At 38.9% G+C, this 26,628-nt stretch overlaps 1 protein-coding gene across 4 annotated transcripts in view; it reads right to left on the reverse strand.

The window, feature by feature from the left end:
* Positions 1-16,782: 16,782 nt before the first annotated feature.
* LOC123751167 (substance-K receptor) overlaps positions 16,783-26,628 on the reverse strand; it is a 118,887-nt gene continuing 109,041 nt past the window's right edge. For 2 of the 4 annotated variants that reach the window (XM_069324949.1, XM_069324948.1), the window contains 3 exons: positions 24,192-24,239; positions 20,317-20,415; positions 16,783-19,650 (listed from right to left, as the gene is read on the reverse strand). In XM_069324949.1, the coding sequence (XP_069181050.1) occupies positions 19,461-19,650; positions 20,317-20,415; positions 24,192-24,239 (337 nt within the window). In that variant the 3' untranslated portion in view covers positions 16,783-19,460. The remainder of the gene's footprint in view (positions 19,651-20,316; positions 20,416-24,191; positions 24,240-26,628) is intronic. The other 2 variants (XM_069324950.1, XM_069324951.1) reach the window with 2 other exon arrangements.

The raw sequence follows: 26,628 nt of genomic DNA on the forward strand, positions 1-26,628 counted from the left end.
TGTAACGACTTTTATACAGTAATCCGTGACCGGGATGACCCTGGAAGGTCAGGCCTTCAGGGTCGACCAGGTGCTTGACCCGACTCGATACCCAGATACACGAACTACAACGAGAACCTAAATAGGCCCAAATTTTCAAGTAGTACGAAAATTAAACGTATTAATAAATGTTTGTGCTACAGTGGTATTGGTAATGCATTCAGAACGTGAATTAACGACATGAACGGGACCAATTCTCATTTGATGGCGAAATTTGATGGAGTAACCGGCGCTCCCCGGGGTCTGTCTCTCTCTCTCTCTCTCTCTCTCTCTCTCTCTCTCTCTCTCTCTCTCTCTCTCTCTCTCTCTCTCTCTCTCTGGAAAGCAAACCACCGTTTCAGGCTTCATATTAACTAATAACTTTTTATAAATATATTTATAGCGTTAATAAACGTAATTTAGCTGGAACAGTGTCTCATTTGATAACGAAATATGAGAAATAACAATACGAAAATATGCCAAAATCTACTCGTATTCATAATTATCATAATTTATAAAAATCATAATTACGTAAACGAGGCCGATAAATAACACATTTTCTTACAGTAACACCGGTAATGAATTGATAATGTAAATAAACGTAATTGTTCAACGATAGTTACTTATTTGATAACGTATAGTGTCTTTTCGAATCATTTTTTTATTCGATAGTCTTTATGTCCTCTTGGTAGCAATGTAAGCAGCTGTTAGTAGTGTGCATAGTTCAGTTAGAGTCTAGGAGAGGTTGCCCACACTATTGACCACAACGTTTCGGTCCGTCCTGGACCATTCTCAAGTCGAGAATGGTCCAGGACGGACCGAAACGTCGTCGTCCATTCATTTTAAAGTGTGTGGATTGGTCAACATACTTCAGCCACGTTATTGTGACTCATCGCCTGCACTATTGACCACCTCTCTATATATGTCACTGTCTATCTGTCTGTCTGGCTCTCTATATCTCTCTCTTCCTCGCTATCTGTGCACCATCCTCTCATTTATTTTTTTTCATCTGATACCACCCTTGTACTCTTCTGACATCACTCTACCCTATCCCCTTCCGCAGTTTTAACCTCCTCAGATTTTCGCTTCATTCCCCCTTCTCAGATTTTCGAATCATTCCCCCTCCTCCCTACCTCTGTTCTGCCTCCATCCCTTAAAAACCTTCTCTCTCTCTCTCTCTCTCTGTACCTACAATCAGTCCTAAACTCTTATATCCAAACTTTGTCTGAAAATCTCAACACTAACCCCCACAAAATAGAAATGGTTCGAGCGATTCGATATCTTTCACGTGGGATTTTGTTGTTTTTGGTTAAGCAAAGTTTTTAAATAGCATAAACTCTGAGCATTTGGAGTAAATGAGAAGGAGAATGGTTATTATTAATGATGATAAATTGTCTATGGTAATGATTATGAGGAAGACGATGAGATTGATGAGGAGACCATGAGAACTAGAAGCTACAGCTTCCGACAGATGACAAGAGGAACATCACTAATATGGTAATAACAGTAGATTATGTCAGAGAGTGAGAAAGAGAAATTTAGAGAGACAGAGAGACTATTTTAGAAAGAAAGACAGTAAGCCCTTTGACATAGAAATATGAAGGGAGAATATGATACAGTTGAAGAGAGAAAAAGTTTCTTTATTTTCTCTGACACTGAAGGGAGAAGTTGTATTTAGTTTTAGAACTGTATTTATAAACTGACTTCAATCATTCATCTTTAACTCTGCTTTAATGTCTTCGCATTTCAAAATCCATTTCTTCAAATCTCACCCTTATTTTTTTTTTTCCTACACTGTATACATAACTTCACCTATCAGCTTTCATACCAACACATCTCTATACCCATGTACGCACATCTTTCTTGCCATTGACAATATACCTACAGTTGAAACCAAAAAAAATCCCCCTCTGGAATTTAAAATTCTTAGCCCATTCATCTGACTTATTTTCTTGAATGTCCTATTTCCAAGCGCTATCTCTCTGTATCTCGGATTTTCCTCTCTTTTATCACTGCTTCTTTCATGCCTCTATAGCCACAAACCACGCTGGGGAGGACTGCAGCCCGCTTAGTCCTCTGGTCCTCTTTTGGTCCTCTGACGGAATTCAGATTCTTTTCTGCATCTCCGCTTTTTATCTGGTTGAGAGCCGTTAAGAGCCGAGCGATAATTAGACAGAAAAAAATGAAGAAATTAATAGCATAAATTAGACAGTAGGCAATGCAAAATGGACAGTATCAATTTGGTTGACAAGCTAATTTTGTTGCCTAGAACACATACTAGAACGTGAAGGGACGACGACGTTTCGGTCCGTCCTGGACCATTCTCAAGTTGATTTATTTATTTTTCAGCCACGTTACTGTGATTCATCGTCTGCAAGCTAATTTTCTCTCCCGTTCGCAATTTGGTGTGAGTTGTTTACGATGTAGTTCAGGAGTTAATTCAAATCAAGTGAGCTGAACAACAGCTAAGTCGAAGAAGAGGCAAGAAATTCTGAATATAGCCTTAAAAAAAAAATCCTGTAACCCTAGTAAGAAGTGAGTTAATCCCTTAACAAGTCAGAATTTAATCCGCCGATTCGCTGCAGTCCGATTAAACTCTTGCGCCCATCAGAGAAGCTAAATCTTTTGCTGCAATTTTTGTGGCGCCATTAATTTCACAAGGAAAATAGAATGCAAAAATATTCTTGACAGTTTCAAACGGCTGAAGAGGAAAAGATAAACTTATAAACAAAGGTGCATTGTTTTGCGTTGCTTAACTGTCTAAAGTCACACTGCAGTAGTGTGTCACATTGAAGTTTATACTCGTGCTTAAATCTCTCATACTCATATGAGAGTATGAGAGACTTAAATCATACTCTAGCCTAGAGTCAAACTCCAACCTAAAGTCTTACTCCAGCCCATTATCACACTCAAATCTAGAGTCATACTTCAGTTTCGAGAAACTCAAAGGTCACAAAGTCTCAAGCCCGCGCTACCGACACACAGAGGCACTTATAAACATAAAGTAAATCCTGCATTCTCAATGTTCTTTGAACAGCAAACATCTGCTGTTCAAATTTGTATTAGACTTGAGTCGTAGTCTGACAAATTACCTTCAAGTATTCGAGGTGCATATAATCATTCATATAACTATTCTTATGATCCTTGTTATATATATCGATTATACGACCATTATACACCAGTTATACAATACCGTACTAAATTAATAATTTCCAAATCGTCAGTCTGTATGTCTCTTTATCTGCTGGTCTAATTTTTTTTTTTTAACTAAGACAAGGGTTCGTTAGGAATGCCATAGTGGTCGCCAGTTAAATTGCAAGCAAACATCTGTTATCTTGCATCAACTCATCCTATCAACTAATTTATTCGATGAACTTGTTTATTAGTAATGAGCTTAATTGAATTCTAGGAATCACATATATATAAGGAATAGGATGAACCAGCTGTGTGCCAGAGCTTTCATGTAGTCGATGAACCTGGTATCAATGAGATAAAACGATAAAACGAATCGATGAGATAAACGAACACGTTGCAAATGCTGAGAATAAATGATCGTTGATGAGATATATCCGCGAGAAAGCCCTTGTCAGTATGAGGCTGTTAGAGGCTGAGCGTCTTGTGTTATGGGGGATGATAACTTTTGGTTGTTCACGAAATTGGGCCATGGGGGAGCATTGAAAATATTGTTCTCTTTGTCTCTCTCTCTCTCTCTCTCTCTCTCTCTCTCTCTCTCTCTCTCTCTCTCTCTCTCTCTCTCTCTCTCTCTCTCTCTCTCTCTCTCTCTCCCTCTCTCTCTTTGTTATACGTTCATAGGGTGAGGCTTCAGATGAGCTAGTTTTACTAGATATAACTGTGACATTCCTAATGTACAATAGTCATAGTTAAAACACAATACAGACAAGGAGACAGACAGACAGACAGACAGACAGACAGACAGACAGACAGACAGACAGACAGACAGACAACAAGACACACAAAGGCTGAGGCAAATAGTCAAACAGAGAGTCAGAGAATCAAAGACAGGCTGACAGTTAGATAGAGAAAAAGATAAACAGAGAGAAACAGACAAATAGAGACAGACATACAAAGACAGTCGAACACAAAAAGACAAAGAGACAGAAAGAGAAACAGAAAGATATAGAAGAGGGGTTGAACAGTTGCACAAACTTAATCTTGAAAAAGTTCAAGCTCGGATAATGGATAAATGTCTTTGTCAATTAAGAACGTGTTTGATGATCAAAAGAACACATCTTCGTAACACAGACAAACACAGGTCTAATTATTTAGATCTAATTATTTAGATCAAACACAGATCAAATTATTTATACATCTCACTTCATACGCACCAAAGAATCTCGTGTTGTGTTACAATGAATATTTACTCAAACATATTCCTCTGGATTTCTAGGGAGGTTTCGGGACCTTTGTTCTGACAAAGAGACTAGAATTGAAGAGCAGTTTGCTTGGATGAAAGTTTTGTCAATTTTTCGAAAAAAAAATTCTTCAATATTCGTGAATCAGTCACCAGCAACAGGACTTCTGGTCAGGATTAGTATACGATCCGACACAGCCCAACTTCAGGGCTTGGCACAGCCACGAACCCTCACAGCCCACCTAAAGGGCTTGGCACAGCTTGGCACAGACCTCACAGCCCACCTAAAGAGCTAGGCACAGCTTGGCACAGACCTCACAGCCCACCTAAAGAGCTTGGCACAGCCACAAACTCTCACAGCCCACCTAAAGAGCTTGGCACAGCCACAAACTCTCACAGCCCACCTAAAGGGCTTGGCACAGTCGTGGACCCTCACAGCCCACCTAAAGGGCTTGGCACAGTCGCGAACCCTCACAGCCCACCTAAAGGGCTTGGCACAGTCGTGGACCCTCACAACCCATCTAAATGGGCTTGCCTCCACCATGACCCTCACTCCCAACGTAAATAATGAGTTGGTCCTGACAGTCGCGGTGAATGTGAGAGCCAACCTATCTCCATTGAAACGGTGGCTGCGTCTCGCTCTGTCTGAATGTTTCCCTCTGAATTTGTGTTTTTTTTTCCCTTCTGTCGTTTTCGCTTCATGTGTGTGTGTTTGCTTCTCTTCTATTTAGCTGTCTGTTACTGTCTGTATGTATGTTGGTTTTTGGCTGTGTGCTCACCTAATTACTCATCTAATTGTGCTTGATGGGGGTTGAGCTCTGGCTCTTTGGTCCCGCCTGTCAACCGTCAATCTATTGTTAATGAGTTGGTACAGACCTCACGTGTTTTTTTCAGACCTCTGTGTTCTTGCGTGTGTGTTTGTATATATGTCTGTCTAATTATATGTATTCCTGATAGTTTGCTTGTTTCTTTCTGTCATTTTATTTGGTTGTATGTCTCTGTGTATTTGTCAGTTTGTCTCAGTCGATCTTCTCTCTCTCTCTCTCGCTCTCGCCTCCCTCTATCGTTCTCTCTCTCTCTCTGTCTCTCTCTCTCTCTCTCTCTCTCTCTCTCTCTCTCTCTCTCTCTCTTTCGTTCCTAGTTATCTGCCTGCCCTTACACCCGCTGACCTGTTCACCACAACTCCAATCTCTTAACACGAGGTCGCTCGGAGCCCCAGAGACGCCAGCACCCCTGATTGTTCGTGCAGAATGCCATGTTCCTTTGGATGGCACTTTAGAGAAGGGGAGCCACTTAATTCCTCCCTCGCAACCGCTGTAGGGCTTTAACCTATGTGTAATTGGTGAAGGTAATTCAGTTACATATTCGTATATATTATTCCCGTGTTGTTGATATTATTTTTCTTGTCATTTATTGTGGTAATTTTTATTATTAATGAGCTTTTTTTTTAGTTTTTTCTCTGTACCAATATATACAAAAATTTCTCTGTACCAATATATAAAAATAAAAACTAATTTATAAAAATAACACGTCTGGTTATTTGTTTAATCAAAATTGCCAACTTTTTTATTTGCTTTTATTTGTATATCGTTATACGGCTTTTTATTATTGACTTTTATCTTAAATTTTGTAACATTGCTAGTTTGTTGTGTTATTTTTTTCACTTTTTAAAGTTTAAATATTTTTTTTAATTTTTATTTTTATTCTCTCAATTAAAAGGTAAAAAAAAATTAACAAACTACTCTTCCAATCTTCAAGTAAACAAATATTGTCATTTTAGCCAAGTAAAGTCAAGGTATGAAACTCAGGCCTTCAAAGTCAACCCATCAAAGTCAGCCCATCAAAGTCAACCCATCAAAGTCAGCCCATCAAAGTCAACCCATTAAAGTCAACCCATCAAAGTCAACCCATCAAAGTCAATCCATCAAAATCAACCCATGAAATTCAGCCCATCAAAGTCAACCCATCAAAGTCAACTCATCAAAGTCAGCCTATTAAATTCAACCCATCAAAGTCAACCCATCAAAGTCAGCCCATCACAGTCAACCCATCAAAGTCAACCCATCAAAGTCAGCCCATCAAAGTCAACCCATCAAAGTCAGCCCATCACAGTCAACCCATCAAAGTCAGCCCATCAAAGTCAGCCCATCAAAGTCGACCCATCAAAGTCAACCCATCAAAGTCAACCCATCAAAGTCAACCCATCAAAGTCAACCCATCAAAGTCAACCCATCAAAGTCGACCCATCAAAGTCAACCCATCAAAGTCAACCCATCAAAGTCAACCCATCAAAGTCAACCCATCAAAGTCAACCCATCAAAGTCAACCCATCAAAATCAGCCCATCAAAGTCAAACCATCAAAGTCAGCCCATCAAAGTCAGCCCATCAAAGTCAACCCATCAAAGTCAACCCATCAAAGGGAATTCCTCTCCGTCGTGTTTCCTTAATGAACGAATGTGTATGTTTGAGCATGTATGTGTATATATGTATGTCCGAGCGGGCCTGCAGAGTTGAGCTTCATCTCAGGGATCCCGCCTTTCCACATGTCGGTATTCTATTGCAATGGCTTCTGACCTACATATGAATTTCTGTCGTATTTACTTCTGAAAATGTATATCTACTTGGCATCAGCTGCCTCGTTGTTAGTTTCATTGTATAATTCTATTTGTATTTTTTTCGTAATGGATTTAGTGGCCATAATATTGGTGGCCATAATATAGTGGCCACAATAGTGGCATAATATTGGCATATATTTTAAAAGGGGCCAAACCATGGCGTCAACCCACATCTATTAGTTTTAAGTGTAATTTCCTGTCTGGCTTCGTAGCCTTGCTCATGCTCAACTTTAAGAATCTTGAAACTTCAAAGTCTTAAAATTTCGTTTAACTTGCCTCGCTCTCTCTAAGGCTGGGCCTGCCCACTTGGTCATGTGGGGAGTACTCTTAGAATTGTATTAAAAGTTCCTAGTATAAACCTTTTTTCATTCTTAGTGAATGTGCACCTACTTGGTCTTACTCTCATCACGTCTGCATTCACTGTAGCTTTCATTATAATATGACTGTCAAGGAGTTTGCGATGTTGCATAATTATTAAATTGCCTCTCTGCTTCTCTTCTCATTCTGATGTATTACCCTAAATGACATCTTGTGCCCGTATCTATTTTCTGGCATCGTTTTGGTTTAGTAATTTCAAAAGCGAATGAAATGATTTGAACTTTTTTTTAAATAATAATGGTGAAAAGATGAAAAATTGTTGCAAAATATTTAGAAAATGTGATTATTGCTTAAAAATTACAATATTTTAAACGCAAAAATTAATACCGATTTTTATTAAATATTTATTCATTTAATATATCTCGATTTAAACAAGAAAACAGATTTGGATTTTGCATATTAACTTACGTTGAGGCCTCTACTACCTTTCATTATAAATTTTGTTCCTTGGGATACAAAGGAAACGTCTTGCATCAACAAATATATATATATATATATATATATATATATATATATATATATATATATATATATATATATATATATATTTCTTAGCACTCTCGTTATTTCTTTCGTCTTGGAAAGTTTTTTCCCCAAGACACAAAACATCTTCTCCCTCCCCCCCCCCCCCTCCGCACCCCCCTTCCCCCCCCCCACCCTCATCAACACCCACCACCCCCCAACCCCCTTCCCCATCCCCCACCCTCTTCCCCACCACAACTAGCTAGGTTGACCTTAATGGCCCCAAGGTTAAGGTTTGGCTGCGAATGAATATTGTATAGAGGCGCAGGAACATCCTATTGTGTGTGCTTTTGGTTCTGATTGAATAGTTAGGCTCGTTGTTAGAGACACCACCTGGTGGCGGACAACGTCTTTCGTTAAAGGTCTATTTATATATTTTTTTCAATTCCTTTGAAAAAGCGAACGTTAAGAGTTTATTGATTTATTTATTTTGCTGGGGAATACTTGTGGTAATTGTCGATGTGCGTGTATGTTTAGGTGTGTGGAGGTTTGCCTTTTTCTCTCTTTCTCTCTCTCTCTCTCTCTCTCTCTCTCTCTCTCTCTCTCTCTCTCTCTCTCTCTCTCTCTCTCTCTCTCTCTCTCTCTCTCTCTTCTGCATGATTTTCAGTTTTTCGTCCCGGTGTTTGCCTCTATGTTTGGCAAGTCTGTTTACAGCTGGGTTTTGTTTTGGATTGTTTATCTGTTTTTCCTGTCTATCTGTTTATGTATCTTTCTGTCTGGATGTTTTCCGATCTGTTGTGTCCGTCTGTCTGTCTGTCTGTCTCATGTTCATTATTCTGTCCATTCCTCTGCATTTTCCTCTCGTGTAAGTTTTTCTCGATTTTCTCTTTTTAGGCAATTTAATCGCATACTCTATTCTCATTCAATTAGTTCTTGTATTTCTCTCTTCCACTTAATTATTTTTACGTGTACATTTTCACAAGAATTCTAGTATTTTTTGCCCTAGAGTCTTGAAACAAGAAACTCTCATTGGAGAACCAGTGGGCGTTGATTGGTGTGTGGAGGTGAAGCATTTCTGATCAAACAATGATTTCAGAACATAGCTTCGACTCCCTCGCTTAGCCTTCTATATTGCTGTACGGCTAATGTCAAGGCCTCCGAACCCCCCCCCCCTCCTTTGTTTCTGGGCAGTATCTGCTTCGGAAGCTGTGGATTGTGGTAGCCTCTGATATCTCTCTCTCTCTCTCTCTCTCTCTCTCTCTCTCTCTCTCTCTCTCTCTCTCTCTCTCTCTCTCTCTCTCTCTCTCTCTCTCTCTCTCTCTCTCCATACTGTGCGCTTCGTGTGTTTGCTATCCTATACATTGAAGAAGTGTTTATCCATATCCCTGTGGGTCATCTGACAGGTGTCTGATGACCTATCCTATCATTCCGCACGTCGTTGTGGCTCATCTGTGAGTCTAGCTTCTACGCCTTCAACCTCTCATTGACGCAGATACTTAATCAATTTCATTATTCTTCAAATGCCATTTGTCTCAGCTCTCTCATTCTAGCCTGATAGCTTTTTTCCCTTTTACTTCTGGGACCAGCCTTATGACGAATATCTTTGCTTGTGTGTGTTTTTCAGGAGGGAGGGAGAGGGTTTCCATGCCGGCTCTGTATATTCTAGCATTGGATGAATATGTGCTGCACATTGCGTTCTGAAGCCTTCTTTGTCTAGGTTTCCGAATATTATGCAGCATAGAACCTGGTTCTCGTGGTGTGTGTGCAAGGTGCCTCCGGAGGTAAGTTTGTTGTTTCGTATTAAGAGTACAACATGAAGGGTGAAGTTTATAAAGGGTTTCAAGATGGAAGGGGAGGGTTAAGATGGGTTTGAAGATGAGGAGTTTATTGAGGAAAGGGTTCATGATAGGATAGAATGATAGGAAGAGGTTCAAGATGATGTGTGTGTGGGTGTAGGAGAGGTTCAGTGACTCGTGTTGGTGAACAAGACATTCATAAAGAGTCCGACAGAGAAACAGTTTTAAGATGAGGAGCGTGGAAGTAGAGGATCAAGTTGAAGGGGTGTAGATTAACAAGGAGCTCACGCTGAAAGGAGAATTGTAGGATGTAGTGATTGACCAATTACGCCGAGTTACGATATATTGCGCGAGAATACCATGTTGCAACAACAGCTCTAATGAATGGGAATTGCACAGTGCAGAACAGTTTGTTTTGTTGCATCGTTACCATAGATATGATTATATTTACACACTACATTAAACATTCCAACATATTTTAACATTCTTTCATCATTCTCGATGTTTTACATTAAACATAAATACCCATTTAAAGGTCCCAAACATATAAAACAGTTGACATTACTTATTTAAGCGAATAACGAAACCTTTTAGGATAGCAACTATTCCAGATATTGCATATTGCAATTATGAGTGAAGATTGCTTTCTCTAGAGTACTCTAACCAATTTATTCTGAAATAATTGGAAGGTGTGCAATCTATCGGCTCAATACATCGACTGTATCGTGCGAGCTAATAAGGAAGTATCTCCATCAACGCTCTAAAACAACTGGAAGTTGTGTTCATAAAATGGATTATTTGAATTAGCAGCGGAGTGAATTGTGAGAGTGATGACTTACGTATTTTTACATGTTTACGTAACATGTTTACATGTTTACGTAACATGTTTACATGTTTACATGTTTACGTAACTCGTAATGAAAATGGAGCACCAACAGCAACAAATTAAAAATAAATAGAAACGATGCAAAAAATTTCATGTGTGTGCATGTATTAGCAAAAAAAAGAATACATACATTTGTATAGGATTTGCTGTTGTATCATGATGTATTTTGCCATTCACCATATCATGGATAATAACATTTTATTCACTTGGGTTATCGGAGCCTCGAACGGCAGTCATATAAGCAGCAGTCGCAGCTCTATCTGCTGAGCCACAAGCACCCACAATAAGGTGGGATTCCGGCCACACCTGTCTGCTGTCCAAATGAAACTTTAGGCCTTTCCCGAGGTGCCACTTTGGAACCCCGGGAAAGGAGGACTTATGAAAGTCTCCTTTCCTTTCCGAAGGAAAGGAGACTTAGTTAAAATATATTTTAACATAATCTCTTTTTATGTTTCTAAACATAACTTCTCTGATCTCGCTGTCATCTTTTCAGACCACACTTCCATACACACAGAAGTCACAATAACGTGATGCATCATATGAACAAATCCACAAGGGCCGTGACGAGGATTCGAACCTGCGTCCAAGAGCATCCCAGACGCTGTCTTAATCGTCTGCCTTAATCGTTTGACCACATTTCCATCTTCAAATCTGTGTCATTGACTCCATGTTCCCATCTCTGATCTCAGTCCTGCATTCACTCCACTAACCTCACCCCAACCCCCAACCCCCCAACTTCATCCAAATGTCCTCATTTCCATTCCCCTCGTCACCTAAATGACCCCCACCCCTATTTACACCCCCCACTTTCCCTACCTCCCCTACCTTACTAATCACACCCCTCAATTGATTTCTAAATTATCTATACTCTCCCCTTACTCTCCCTTATACTTTATAAAACATTTACAGGCGAGTCCTAACACGTAAATAAAGCTTAGTCTCATTCTAGTGATTCTCTAGCAATATTTAGTCCTCGCTGCTACACGCTGTGCTCGCTATTTCAAACTTTACGAAGCAAAAAAAAAAAAAAATAAAATACACATTTTGAGCACTTTCTGGTAGAGTGGGGTGTATTGGCCTCTTCCTCACCATCACATTAACTACCTGTGACACTAACGAGGTGCCAATTACAGGGGCTAATTACCACTTAAGTTAACTGTGCCCCCCTGATCACAGTTTCTTTTGATCTCTGTAAATAAGCAGCAGCTCCGAACAGTGATAAATTTTCCACAACGAATTATTTTTTGGGGGCAAGAACCGCTGTCCTCCACCCCCCTCCCCCCCCCCCCCAAGCCCCCAGGGGGGGGAAGGTTCCCCCAGTTCAGTGGGGGAACTGGACAATTCTTTGTATTCTTGTTTTTTTTTTTACACATACATTAGTTTCTTTGATTATCAGTTAGAACTGCACTGGTTTATATATTTCTTGATACTTTTAAAATGTTATTTCTTATGTAAATTTCTCATAGAAGATACAAAGCGTTCAGAAAAACCTAAGCTTTCTCTCTAAACTCTTTGCATTAATTGATTTGACTAGTAAATTTGCTTACAAATTGTGAAACTTTCTGTAATTAAAAGCTAAACTTTCACTGTAAATGAAAGTAAAATTAAATTAGTAATTTAATTAGAAATAATCCGAAACCCTTACTGAACGTCTCCAGATCAAACCTAGAATCCTGTGGGATTATTGTTCGAAATAAGTGCATTCAGCCCTGAGATTCGAACAGGAAATCATAATGAAAATATTGCAATTAATGTGAACAATCGTCATGCATGATTAGCTATGAAAACGTATTGCAATTTTCATTAGCTAAAGTTCTAAAATATTTTTTCAAAGTATGATAGAGTGCAAATAAAGGAGAAGTTTCACACGATAATCGACAGTGGTTTCAGGAGTATATCCCGCATCAAATAGTGGTTGGCGTGAGTTATTCAGAAATATTCAGATTCACACAGAATTATTGCCACAATGGGTCATTACGACTCGCTTCAACCTTCTCTCTCTCTATCTCGCTTTCTCTTTCTCTCTCTATCTCTCTCTCTCGCTCTCTCTCTCTCTCTCTCTCTCTCTCTCTCTCTGCCTTAAAACCAACACCCACGCACCCAGGCCCAATTAACAACACTTAGATAGTTCCCCAACTTCAAATGCGCTAAAAAGAAAGTTTTCTGGTATAGTTTCCAAATTGTCAATGGCCTGAAGAAAAGTGAAAACTAATTTTTTATCAATTATTTGGGGTTTTCCTTCTGCCTTTATTCCTTGGTCGTTCATCCCTGTGCAAGTATTACCTTGTCTATTTTATTTGTTTTTTTGAAGGGAGGTGTTTTTTGTGAGTACTTCGTTTGGTGTGAGATGTGGTGGTCTCGTGTTGCTCATGGTGCTAAACGTTTTCTTTTCACTCTTTAGCTTTTTTATTATACGTTCGTTCTCTGTAACGTAAATTTATCCGATGAGTTTGTTGTGGGTAATTACTGGCCCAGTGTGAGCATGACGCGAGGCTAAGAGATAGGGATTTGTAGGTGTGAGAGAGAACTGTGATGCAAATGTGGTGAGAGAGAGAGAGACAGAGAGAGAGAGAGAGAGAGAGAGACAGAGAGAATAATGGTCTATCAGCTTCCTGTAAATTAAAAGACATACGTGTTGCATGTGTTTTTCGTATTTGACTTCGGACTGAACAACCGCTAGAGGGATATAACAGCTTACTGACCAACCAGAAGTAAGCTCTGTTATATATTACATATATTATTTAATATATTATATATATATATAATCAACCTCAAAGAGGTATTTATTTTAAAATGATTCATACCATTTATGTTAAATTTTTGTATCAAAACGCATGAATTTTTTTATCAATTTTTTTTCTACCAATACAATATAAAAAATTCTATGGTAGTTCTTGAATACTAAATTTGTACCTAATGTCGAAGTTCCCACAATACCTAAAGATACGTATTTTCTTACCTTTCCCTATTAGGGTGTTGTTAGCTATTATACTAGACAAGATCTTCACAATGTTCTAAAACATATTTATCCATAAATTAGTTTTCAGTTCGTACTTACCAACAACTACATTATTGGAAACTGTTTAAAACGTGTAGAGATCATTTACGCCTTAAACTCAGATATGGTGTTGTCTGTCTTGTATAAACGTTCAAAAACTTTAAATGTTCGATGCGCGGTCCTCACGAAACTTTAAAACACATTATTCATAAACATATGAGTAACTCTTACCTCATTTGGCTCGTGTCCCAGACACGTTGCGTCCTCTGCTATTCCCAATCACGGCGCTGGAAATGGCCAACACTCTCACATGTAACAATGTCACTGTTCTGTTTGCTAGTTCGTGGCGTTTAGACCTCAACACCTTGAAAAGTGTCTCAGTAGTTTATATGACACCTGAGTTGAACTCAGTTCGGTGTCTTCGAATCAGCTGTTTACTCACTGTCTTCGAATTGGCTGTTTTCCGTCTCCTTAAAGGAGGTTGATGAGGGTTATAATATTTTTAAATTTTCTTTCTTGTAAATGTGTCCATTATTTTGTATGTAATATAGTTTAGGTTCAATTTTTTAAGTAGTTTTCTGATATATAATGATCTTTATCATTTTGACTTATTTAGATGTATTTTTAGGTAATCATGCGTTGTATTAGTTTTTTTTTCATTAGCACTGTAGGAGCAGTGACTCCGAAACATGTTATTTTATATCAACTGAAGAAAATATATAATTCATTAGTTCATCGGAAGCTTGACTCTAAAAACTGATATATTCCATGAGCTTATTATTTGTATTTTTTACTAAATATGAATCAATGTTTCATATCATTATCGGTATTAATAAAATATTAACTGTGTGAACAAAGATTTTTAATTAAACGCAAATAATGGAAGACGCCAGATGATCAGAAGGATTGTAGAAGTAAACGATCATAAAGTAAAGATTGTTAAAGTCTTTTACAATCTTAAAGTAAAGATTGTGCCAAGTTTGTAAAGCAAATTACAGTGAGGGTCGGTAAATATGGCGTAAATAACTTTCTTATTAGGAGAGTCTTTTAATCAGTAAAGTTATCCAGAGAAACAAGTCCCTAATCATAGAAAATGAAGTGAGGCGAGAAATAAATACTAAAAATAAGAAGTTTAATCTCTTCTATTTGGAATTGTTGAAAATATATTGAGGTTGCAAAGGGGGGGGGGAGGTATTGGAATTTGTTAATATAATTCTTTTGTTATTGGAAAGGAGAAAAATGTTTCACTAGATAACAGCACAAAAATTTATAAACTAAAAGAAAACTGCATTGGATGTGTTTTATAATAACAATTTGGCCATTGTTAATGAAGTCAGGTTGTATAAACAATCGCAAATACCCGCTAATCAAGCTGGCAATTTATGAATAAGTAATTCTTAACACAGTGCACAACCTGTTCTCCGACTAGGCTCGTCCAAACAGCCGGCCGGCCTTAAAGATTTATTCCTAAATTGTATCGTCCTGTATTTTCAAAAATTGGTATTTCTTCTAATATAAATTAACATTGTTGTGTACTAAAATGTGTTGTATAGTTAGGCGTAGCTTAGGTTATGTGGTTATGCTCTGTTGGTAATTACTGATATTTGTAGTACGGGACTGAAGCATTTCGAGAGGTGAGATTCGAACACAAGTCGTGAACTGTTCGAGAAAAGTGCTAATGAAATCAGTTGTAAGTCGTGTCTACACCCAGTCCGTCCTCTAAGGACCCAAAGGTGATTCCATGCACCCGCCAAACCCCCTGTTTATGAATGAAAAACGGTTTACACATGACTCACAACTGTTGACGTTCGAACACTTCCGGAACAAGTGCTTCACTGATGAATTTTGTTCGAATCACAACGATGTAAATGCTTCACCCACGTACTACAAATACAAATAATCGCCAACAGAACCTAGACACCCAACCTAACCTATGCCTATATATGCACTCTATACTAATGTATTATAATATAAATTTATATATGAGAAAATTACTGTTTTGAATGAACAGCATGTTAAAATTCATGAATGCATCTGTGGGGTCGACCGCTGGATGGAATGAACTTGAGTCGAGGACGGGTTGAAAAGCAGATAATATCCAAGAGAACCTAAACACCTAACCTAACCTACTCCTAACTATACATAAAATTCTAATATATAATAATATTAGTTTAGTTATGTATAACAGTTTTGAATACTCAGAAGGTCAAAATTTATACATGAGTCAGTGGGGTCGGCCACTGGATACACAAGCTAGGCCTGAGTATACATATATACATAAAAATCTCACATTCCCAAACCCCCTCAAAGGATGAAATCAAATTCAGAACTCCAGAAACGTTATATATATATAATATTAGTTTGAATACAATCACCAGCGACACAGAGGCACTCCAGCGACCTATACAGATTTTATAACGTAGGGGTTAACGAGGCCCTTCACCACCTCACATACTTATTATGTCTTTTCTATGGTATTTGTTAAACATTATGCCAGAAAAAAGTGGAATAATTCTCTTTACAGGAAACATCGCGGATGATTGGAGATTGACTTGTGGCAGTTAACGGGTACATGACACATGAATCACTGCACATGAAGATGAAAAATGGTATATATATATATATATATATATATATATATATATATATATATATATATATATATATATATATATATATATATATATATATATATATATATATATATATCTTGGTGCTTCGCTTAACAGGTAACACCACTTAATTAGGAAATACAGTAACACTGATATATATATGCAAAAATTCCTCCGTCTGTGAATGATACTCGGTACCTCTGAGCACCACTAAGGTACCACACACACACTCACTCCAGTCATTGACGAGAAAGGTAGAATGATTCCCACATAAGTATTCAAATACACATACTCGGGCGAGCACACCCACGTACACAGTATTAGAATGACACAAATAGTTATGACAGCGCCGTCCAACATAAAATTATTGAGCTATTCTTTACATCATTCTCGCACACAACAAGCTTGAAGGACTGCCAGAGAATATTAAATTTATGTTAGGTTTTATAACATGTGTAATGAGGTTGACATATATATATATATATATATATATATATATATATATATATATATATATATATATATATATATATATATATGTATATATACATCTGTATATATATATATATATATCTGTAATAAAATATATATATATATATATATATATATATATATATATATATATATATATATATATATATATATATATATGTATACTAAATTATTTATGCAAAAATAATACTTTAAGATCACACGAAAATAAGAAATAGCTGAACAACTCATTACCAAATGCAGTTGTCATTTTGAACTCCACTACTTATTTTTCTTCGCTGAAAATGATTGGTACACTGAGATAACAACCACTGCTGTTCAGTAGCACAATGAATTTAGAACTCCTAAATGTAACTGGTACACTGAGCTTAAACTTATCGAACGAGAATTGAACACTGAGTTTAGAACCATAGAAGATTGGTACAACATTGAGTTCAGATTGATGACCAGACCACACACTAGAAGTTGAAGGGACGACGACGTTTCGTTCCGTCCTGGACCATTCTCACAATCGACTTGAGTATGGTCCAGGACGGACCGAAACGTCGTCGTCCCTTCAACTTCTAGTGCGTGGTCTGGTCAACATATTTCAGCCACGTTATTGTGACTCATCGCCTGCATTGAGTTCAGAGTTTCGAAAGTTTTAATGGTTCACTGAATTTAAAGTTAATGAGTCTAGCTGGTTCACTGAATCCAGTCAATGAAAATGTCTATTACACTAAGTTTAGAGTCACTGAAGATATTTGTTTCACGAAGTTAAGTACCACAATATTTTTAATTTTGTCCTGGTTAAAAAAAACTTTGGTTTTTTTGTCCTGGTTAAAAAAAACTTTGGTTTTTTGTCCTGGTTAAAAAAAACTTTGGTTTTTTGTCCTGGTTAAAAAAAACTTTGTTTTTTTTGTCCTGGTTAAAAAAAACTTTGTTTTTTTTGTCCTGGTTAAAAAACCTCTTTTTCTATGTGGCACAATATAATATTAGCAGAGGAATTATTTCCTCCTTCTCGACGTTACAATATCACAAAAATTATGTTCCAGGCCATTTTCCAGGCCAACTGGAACGAACAGTGATGGAACAGATTCACTACATAACAGCATAGAGGAACACACATAAGTACATAAGGTTATTGCTCACCACAAATGAGATCATTTGAGCCTTTAAATACATGAAGTTTATCATACAAAAATGCTTTCAGAATCATCCCATGATCATTATATTTTCACGTAAAACAGACAGAATCATACATTAAATAATCCTAACTCCAACAAATCATCAGAATCATTCTCAAAACAATAAAATTCATGCATGAAATCCTATAAAGCATTTAACACAATTATGTTTCCGTACAGCATTTCGATCGTTACGTTAAAATTCCCCAGAATATATGTACAAATTAACTTAAAACATCTCCTTTCAGTAAAGCATCAACTGAGCTGCTCGCCAAGACAAAAGCTCTAGAGGAAAAAACAGTCGAAATTTGATTAGAAAAAAAGAAAGTAATTGAACATTCTGAATCTCATTTTATATGCTACATCTTGTTTTGTATTCTACATCTCATGTTCATTCTACGTCACATTTTGTAAGTAGCGATGAAGAACAAATTATGTGAATCACGAATACTGAAAGTAGTAGTATGTATCCTCCCTCAATACATACATGAAAGTACATATATTATCGCAATCACATGTAAGTAGTTATAAGTAAATGTATGTGTCAGCTATTACCTGAACACTTATGAGTCAGAAATCACATAATAATAGTTTTGTATTCTAGCCTCGATTTTCGTCTATATTCAGAGTGAAGATATATATATAAATGTCTGTAATTGGAAGAAAATGAGCTATATTATTTATGCAACCTTAATTCAGTATCAGAAAATGATTTGTCGTGAGTTGTGAAAGTTGAAGATACAAAGGAACAGCAACAAGGAATAATTATGTACAGAAGTTATGTTTCGGGAACAACACACACACACACACACACACACACACACACACACACACACACACACACACACACACACACACACACACACACACACACACACACACACACACACACACACACACACACACACACACACACACACACACACACACACACACACACACACACACACACACACTCCCCCTTCTGCTCTCACAACCTGTATACGCCTCATAACTTTATGTACACTATCGAGAATTATGAGGGCCTTCAACACTTCCCTTCTCTCACCCTCACTCGATCACTCATTATCAAACATTTTCCACTTTCCCCCTGACAAGACTTCACTATTTTTTTTGTTTTTTGGGGGGTGGAGGGTGTGTGAGTGAATCACTCAAAAAACTTTCCAACCATACATTTCACATATGTAAAACGCTGTATCTCTATGACCCAACACGAAGAGGAAATTTTAACAAAGAACCTTAATATGAGACTTCATTTCCAACATACCTGCATCCCTGTGTCTATTATAACTTTGGAACCTAAATGGGAGATAAAATTGGAACCTATAGCATTTCAAAAATCTTTTACAACTTCAAGCTGCTTTTTTTACCTATTTTGGAACACATGAACCTGTAATGGGATTGATCCTCTACCAAGATATGCGTTTCAGAGCTCTTTTTTATTCTGTGAGTCTACCCCTGGTGAGAGGGGACCACCTTGTAGAAGGGCCACTAGGATGATCTACCGGACACATCATTGGAAGTTATATGAGGCCTTTGGATCGGCAGATGAAGCCTACCATGGGGACCTGGTAACGAGCCTATCACATGTAGCCCTCTACTAACGACCCAGCATGGAGGAACTGTATCTATAACCCTCTGCTCTCACCCCTCTATAGTTTCTTCTATATCCTCGTGTCTCCGTCAAATCTGGAGCGATACGCGGAGGGGTGCAGGTGAGCGTGTGATTTGAGAGGGACGCAGACGTGAACCTCCTGGTGTTGGGCACCGGATGGGACATCGCCGTGGGACTCCCCGTTCACACTGCGTCCACCAGACGCCAGTAAGACATGTCCCGTGGTGGTGAGCGACGATCTGAAGACAAACAAGGAGGAATATTTGTACCTACAGGAGCCAAGAGGCCGCCAAGAGAGGGGTAGCATTAATACTAACACAAAAGGTACCGAGCGAAGCATATTTTTGGTTAAGGTGACCTTGAAAGAGTAAGCTGTGATATTTGTGCTGATGTTACGGAGGATCTGTAACATGTGAGGGATATGTGGTTGCCAGGTAACTTTTGGAGGAGCAGGCTTTGTTACTACGTAACTTTTGGAGGGGCAGGCTTTGTCACTAAGTAACTTTTGGTGGAGCAGGCTTTGTTACTAAGTAACTTTTGGAGGAGCAGGCTTTGTTACTACGTAACTTTTAGATGAGCAGGCTTTGTCACTAAGTAACTTTTGGAGGAGCAGGCTTTGTCACTAAGTAACTTTTGGAGGAGCAGGCTTTGTCACTAAGTAACTTTTGGAGGAGCAGGCTTTGTCACTAAGTAACTTTTGGAGGAGCAGGCTTTGTAACTAAGTAACTTTTGGAGGGGCAGGCTTTGTCACTAAATAACTTTTGGAGGGGCAGGCTTTCTCACTAAGTAACTTTTGGAGGGGCAGGCTTTGTCACTAAATAACTTTTGGAGGGGCAGGCTTTCTCACTAAGTAACTTTTGGACAGTGAGCAGTAATGTTATGGAAAATCCTGAAGAAACACGAACTTGTTAGAGAAGGAACGCAAGGATCCGTTCAGCACAGTGGCGTCCGTTCGCGATATCCGTTGGTCTGAGGCCGTAGACACCTGGCGATCCATCGGATACCTGTAGAGAGAAGGAGAAAAACGAGAGAGAGAAAGATAGAGAGACACGAACCATGAAATTGCTTTACTCAACTTGAAACGTTTGAATATAAGCAGTCGAAACCTATCAACTCTGGTGTAGAGAAAACGTCAATTCACGTTTTTCGGGACTTTAATTGTTTGATAATTCCGCATAATTTTGTTTACGAATTCGTCAATTATAGTAAAAAAAGTGATATAGGTATGAGGACACACAAGCAAACGTTAGACGTTTGTTATTAAACTGATTTCCAGCTAGTAAATTTTTGCGAATTAAATAATTCGGTGGGTATTCTCTTTTTTTGGAATTTGTTTAATATTTAATTATTAAACACGGGAATTACATTGTTTATCTCTATGAAAGAGTCTTTTCGTTATTCTCTCAGGTCTGTTGTGATAGATACCATCGAGAGGGTTTTGACAGATACCAGTTTTGAAAACAATTATTGCTTATTCAATCAGATTATCTATATAATTTGATCATTTAAGTTTATGCCCTCTAAAGTTTTGATAACTTACTGAGACCAGTTGGGTGTACGGACCTTCTGAAAAAAAGTTGAATTAGGTCCAAAATTTTGGTTTCGAAGACTATTTTGGTCTAGGACCAAGACCAAGATTAAGCGCGAAGATACACACACACACACACACACACACACACACACACACACACACACACACACACACACACACACACACACACACACACACACACACACACCTTGGGACATCGCGGCTGAGTGGACAACGCTCTCTGGTCGTATTACATAGGGGTCCGGGTTTGATTCCCGATTGATGCAGAAACAAATGTGCAGAGTTTCTCTCACCCTGATGCCCCTATTCACCTACAGTAAAATAGGTACCTGTGAGGTAAACAGCTGCTACGGGCTGCTTCCTGGGGATGTGTGTGCGTGTGTGTTATAGTGAAATATATGTAGTATACCTAATAGAGGCTGGGACCAAGAGCTAATAGCTCGAGTCTGCAAATACAAGTAGTAGAATACAAACACTCCTAAGTTGCTAACTCCCACAGTTGCAGCTGCACCTTCGACTACAGGAAATACACTTCCCAACATGGGACAACCTCCACTACAGGGAACAACTTCCACTACAGGGGACAACCTCCACTACAGGGGACAACCTCCACTACAGGGGACAACCTCCACTACAGCGGACAACCTCCACTACAGGGGACAACCTCCACTACAGGGGACAACCTCCACTACAGGGGACAACCTCCACTACAGCGGACAACCTCCACTACAGGGGACAACCTCCACTACAGGGGACAACCTCCACTACAGGGGACAACCTCCACTACAGGGGACAACCTCCACTACAGCGGACAACCTCCACTACAGGGGACAACCTCCACTACAGCGGACAACCTCCACTACAGGGGACAACCTCCACTACAGCGGACAACCTCCACTACAGGGGACAACCTCCACTACAGGGGACAACCTCCACTACAGGGGACAACCTCCACTACAGGGGACAACCTCCACTACAAGGGACAACCTCCATTACAAGGGACAACCTCCATTACAGGGGAACAACCTCCATTACAGGGGACAACCTACAATACAGGGAACAACCTCCACTACACTCTGCACTAGCGTGATCCACTCAACAGGTCGACAACCTGTCTCTCGCCACCTGGAAGCTCACAGTGGCTTACAGCCATAATTCATCCTTGGCCACAGTCCCGTTGGACTTGGCCAAGGATGGACTTGGCTATTACTTGGCGTCAGTAATAGGCCACAACTTCCAGGCCTATGTGTGATACATGTAATAGGAGGAACAGCTTCCAGCTGGCTGTGGGATACATGTAATAGGAGGAACAGCTTCCAGCTGGCTGTGGGATACATGTAATAGGAGGAACAGCTTCCAGCTGTCTGTTTGATATATGTAATAGGAGGAACAGCTTCCAGCTGTCTGTGGGATACATGTAATAGGAGGAACAGCTTCCAGCTGTCTGTGGGATACATGTAATAGGAGGAACAGCTTCCAGCTGTCTGTGTGATAGATGTAATAGGAGGAACAGCTTCCAGCTGTCTGTGGGATACATGTAATAGGAGGAACAGCTTCCAGCTGTCTGTGGGATACATGTAATAGGAGGAACAGCTTCCAGCTGGCTGTGGGATACATGTAATAGGAGGAACAGCTTCCATCTGTCTGTGGGATACATGTAATAGGAGGAACAGCTTCCAGCTGTCTGTGGGATACATGTAATAGGAGGAACAGCTTCCAGCTGGCTGTGGGATACATGTAATAGGAGGAACAGCTTCCAGCTGTCTGTGGGATACATGTAATAGGAGGAACAGCTTCCAGCTGTCTGTGGGATACATGTAATAGGAGGAACAGCTTCCAGCTGTCTGTGGGATACATGTAATAGGGGGGTGAAGCTACCAGCTCTCATGAAAAGTACACAAATGGGGGGAGAAACTGGATCTTGTTTAATTCTAATCGATAAACATACTTTTGGCCTTGAGAATTATCCACAATAAATATTAGAATGTATACAATATATCTTGTCACTGAAGAAGTCACATATGAGCAGATTTAAGCCAAAACAAACCAATGAATCAAAATGTAACAATTTTTTATATAGAAAACTTTGTGTTCTATATAAATTAAGGAGTACAGAGAGAGAGAGAGAGAGAGAGATGTGTCTTAGCTATTTTCCTTGGGACTCTTGAAGCGTTTTGTGAATTTACTTTGGAGGAGGAAATTTGTCCAGGTGAGACAGAAATGATTGGGCAAATTTCCTCTTACCTAATGAGTCTGTTCACCTTGAAGGTAATTGGGTGTTAGGCAATAGTTTTGGGGTTGCATCTTTGAGAGGGTCAGTAGTTCGACCTTGATATGACCTTGAAACAAGCCTAAAAGGAGTAAATTTATTAAATACCCACCTTAATTGTTACATTCATTGTTATACTGTTAAATTCGGTGTTTAGTGTGTTAAATTCTCCGTTTAGACTGTTGTTAAATATTGCGCTTAGATTGTTAAAATTTGGTGTTTAGATTGTTAGATTCAGCGTTTTGACTGATAAATTACTAAGAAACTGCAATAAGATATTTCTTTAGTTTTGCTAACAATAGGCTTTTCTTAGATTGCTAGTTGTTAAGTTTAGTTGGTAACTTTAATAAGATTAGTTGAGTGAAGAAAATAAGCTAGCAGCTTCCTGTGTGTTTTTACTTGCCCACTGACCAATCAGTACTCACCTGTTTCTGATCACCTAGATGGTATTTCCAAGATGTACTTACCACCCTGTGGTTATCCGGGGCCAGATTCACGAAGGACTTACGCAGGAAACTTACGAACCTGTACATCTTTCCTCAATCTTTGACGGCTTTGTTTACATTTATTAAACAGTTTACAAGCATGAAAACTTCCCAATCACCTGTTGTTATTGTTATAAACAGCCTCCTGGTGCTTCCGAGCTCATAACTCTTTAATAATTGTAAACAAAGCCGCCAAAGACTGAGGAAAGATGTACAGGTTCGTAAGTTTTTGCGTAAATGCTTCGTGAATCTGGCCCCTGGTTCTCAACAACCTGTGTTTGCAGATAGGTGGATTTTCGTGTGTTTATGCATTTTTGCTTTAATATCGGAATGTATGTGTGTGTATTTGTAAGCGTACACACAAGCAACAAACATATACACAAATAAATTTTGCATATACGCCCATTAAGCCCCGAAGATAAACAGATGTTAGTGCAAGGGGGGCAATCATTATAGACATTATAGAGGACTGACCTGTGGAGGTGCCCAAGAACGGTGGTATATACCAGGGACACCAACGCCCTGCCACACCAACACACAAACACCATCATGTCAAATCATTGTAGGTTATAAATCATCAACCACAGCATCAATATATCATTATAAAAGCCCTAGACTTACCACTACAGCTCTACATGTGATTAATATATAATAATAATAATAACAATAATAATAATAATAATAATAATAATAATAATAATAATAATAATAATAATAATAATAATAATAATTTATTTATTCAAATCTTCGGGGATTGAACTTGAGCAAGTAAAACCCTATCAATTCGAGAGCTTCCATGTGTTTAACATAATATCAAGATATGCAAATAAGTCAAAAGAATAAGACTAATAATAGATGCACATAATGTGACATTTAAAGCTTATAATCTTCACAAATTATGGAAAACTTGGATGGGTTCCAGTAGCATTCAACCCAACACTGTATTAACACTTTTGCACATTTATATTTCTCGTATATTTCATCATTTATTAGACTGTCTATTGAGCCATTACCTCTTATTTTAGCTAAACTGTTTGTACGATTTTAATGCAGAACGATTCAGTTGCGTTTTTGTAATTTTAGTTAGCGTTTATTCGCCTTTTTGTATTGTTTAAATGTCAACACCATCATCCTACAACATCACGATAACACCATATCACTATACGGGGGGAAGGAGGACCTGCTGCATGGGTAACAGCTTCTGCGTATCAACCTACCCTGGCTTTGCGCCCTGGAGAGGCCACTCCAGACCCACAACCAGAGCGCAACTCATGAGTCTTCTAAGACTGATGGATGCCTACTACTTCTACTACTACTATACACCACAAATTCATCACACCACCACCACACCAACATTACACCATCGCACTATATCACCACATCACCATCACACCACAACCACCACACCACCACCACACCACACCACACCACCACACCACACCACACCACACCACCACACCACACCACACCACACCACCACACCACACCACACCACACCACCACCACACCACCACCACACCACTACCACACCACACCACCACCACACCACCACCACACCACTACCACACCACACCACCACCACACCACCACCACACCACCACCACACCACTACCACACCACACCACCACCACACCACCACCACACCACTACCACACCACACCACCACCACCACCACACCGTCTCCTCCTCCAGTTTAACCTCCAGAATTCGTTGGATTGAAAATATGCAAATGAAAGCTCCTCTAATCACCCAAGCGTCGCGCATCTGTGATCCAGAATACAAATGAAGATCAACAGCTGTCGCTTTCCATTATCATAGCGCGACAGGAGACAGCTGAGTTCCCAAGCAGCTGTCAGTGTGTATGTGACTTCCCCTTCGGCGTAAAACACATGAGCAATGCACGGTAAATTTTCCTACTGATATTCTGATAATTTTTCATAATTCGTTTAAGAATATATTTTAACTAATTCATGGTAGGTACACGCGTCCATGGTACCGAGGAAGTCCCATGTTAGGCGGGGGATTAGATTATAGTGAGGATTTGTCATGATATCTTGGAAGCCCCCCTAGATAGCAAGGCGCTCACGGGGGTACAGAGCGCTTCCCACACAAGGGCTCTGATGGCCGCCGCGAGGAGCTCGAATAGTTGCGTGTTCCAAGCTTGTTTCACTGGGCTGGCCGCTGTTTTTTTTTTTTTTTATTAAGTTTTTCGGTGCCTGATTGGCGAGCACACACACACGCACACGCGTACATACGCACACACACACACACACACACACACACACACACACACACACACACACACACACACACACACACACACACAAACTAGGTGAGTACACACATATATACACACACACACACACACATTGCATATTAAAATAATTTTATGTGTTGATGTGTGTGAATATATCAATCCAGCAGGTACATATACGCAAGCAAGTCGGCATATATATATGCAGGCATATGTGACTTTTATCATATTTGAACATATGTGTGGAAAATTTACAGTCTCAAAATATGAAAAATGAACCAACAGACTGTATTGTAATATATTTTAATATTACATATTTCCACGTTGCAGAAGCAACAAAATGAATTATTACTTCTTGTAACTTCGACCTAGATATATTTGAGACGTTTATTAAATTCTCAATTATATGCAGATAAAATGGAATTTTGTTTTCATTCACTTCTATATATTGTTTGGATGAGTGAAGTGATGAGGATCACATATTTCTAGAGCTTAGACATCTAGAAACCAAGTTTGCCTTCGTCTAGATAGCCACACTGATATATCTTTAGTATGCTAAATCATCACACATAGATATACACCTTACATACTAAATCTTCACACTGCTACACCCCTTATATGTTAGATTATAAACTGATATACACCTTATATGTTAGA

The sequence above is a fragment of the Procambarus clarkii genome, chromosome 15 (assembly GCF_040958095.1).
Source record: "Procambarus clarkii isolate CNS0578487 chromosome 15, FALCON_Pclarkii_2.0, whole genome shotgun sequence".
In the NCBI taxonomy this organism is placed as follows: Eukaryota; Metazoa; Arthropoda; class Malacostraca; order Decapoda; family Cambaridae; genus Procambarus; species Procambarus clarkii.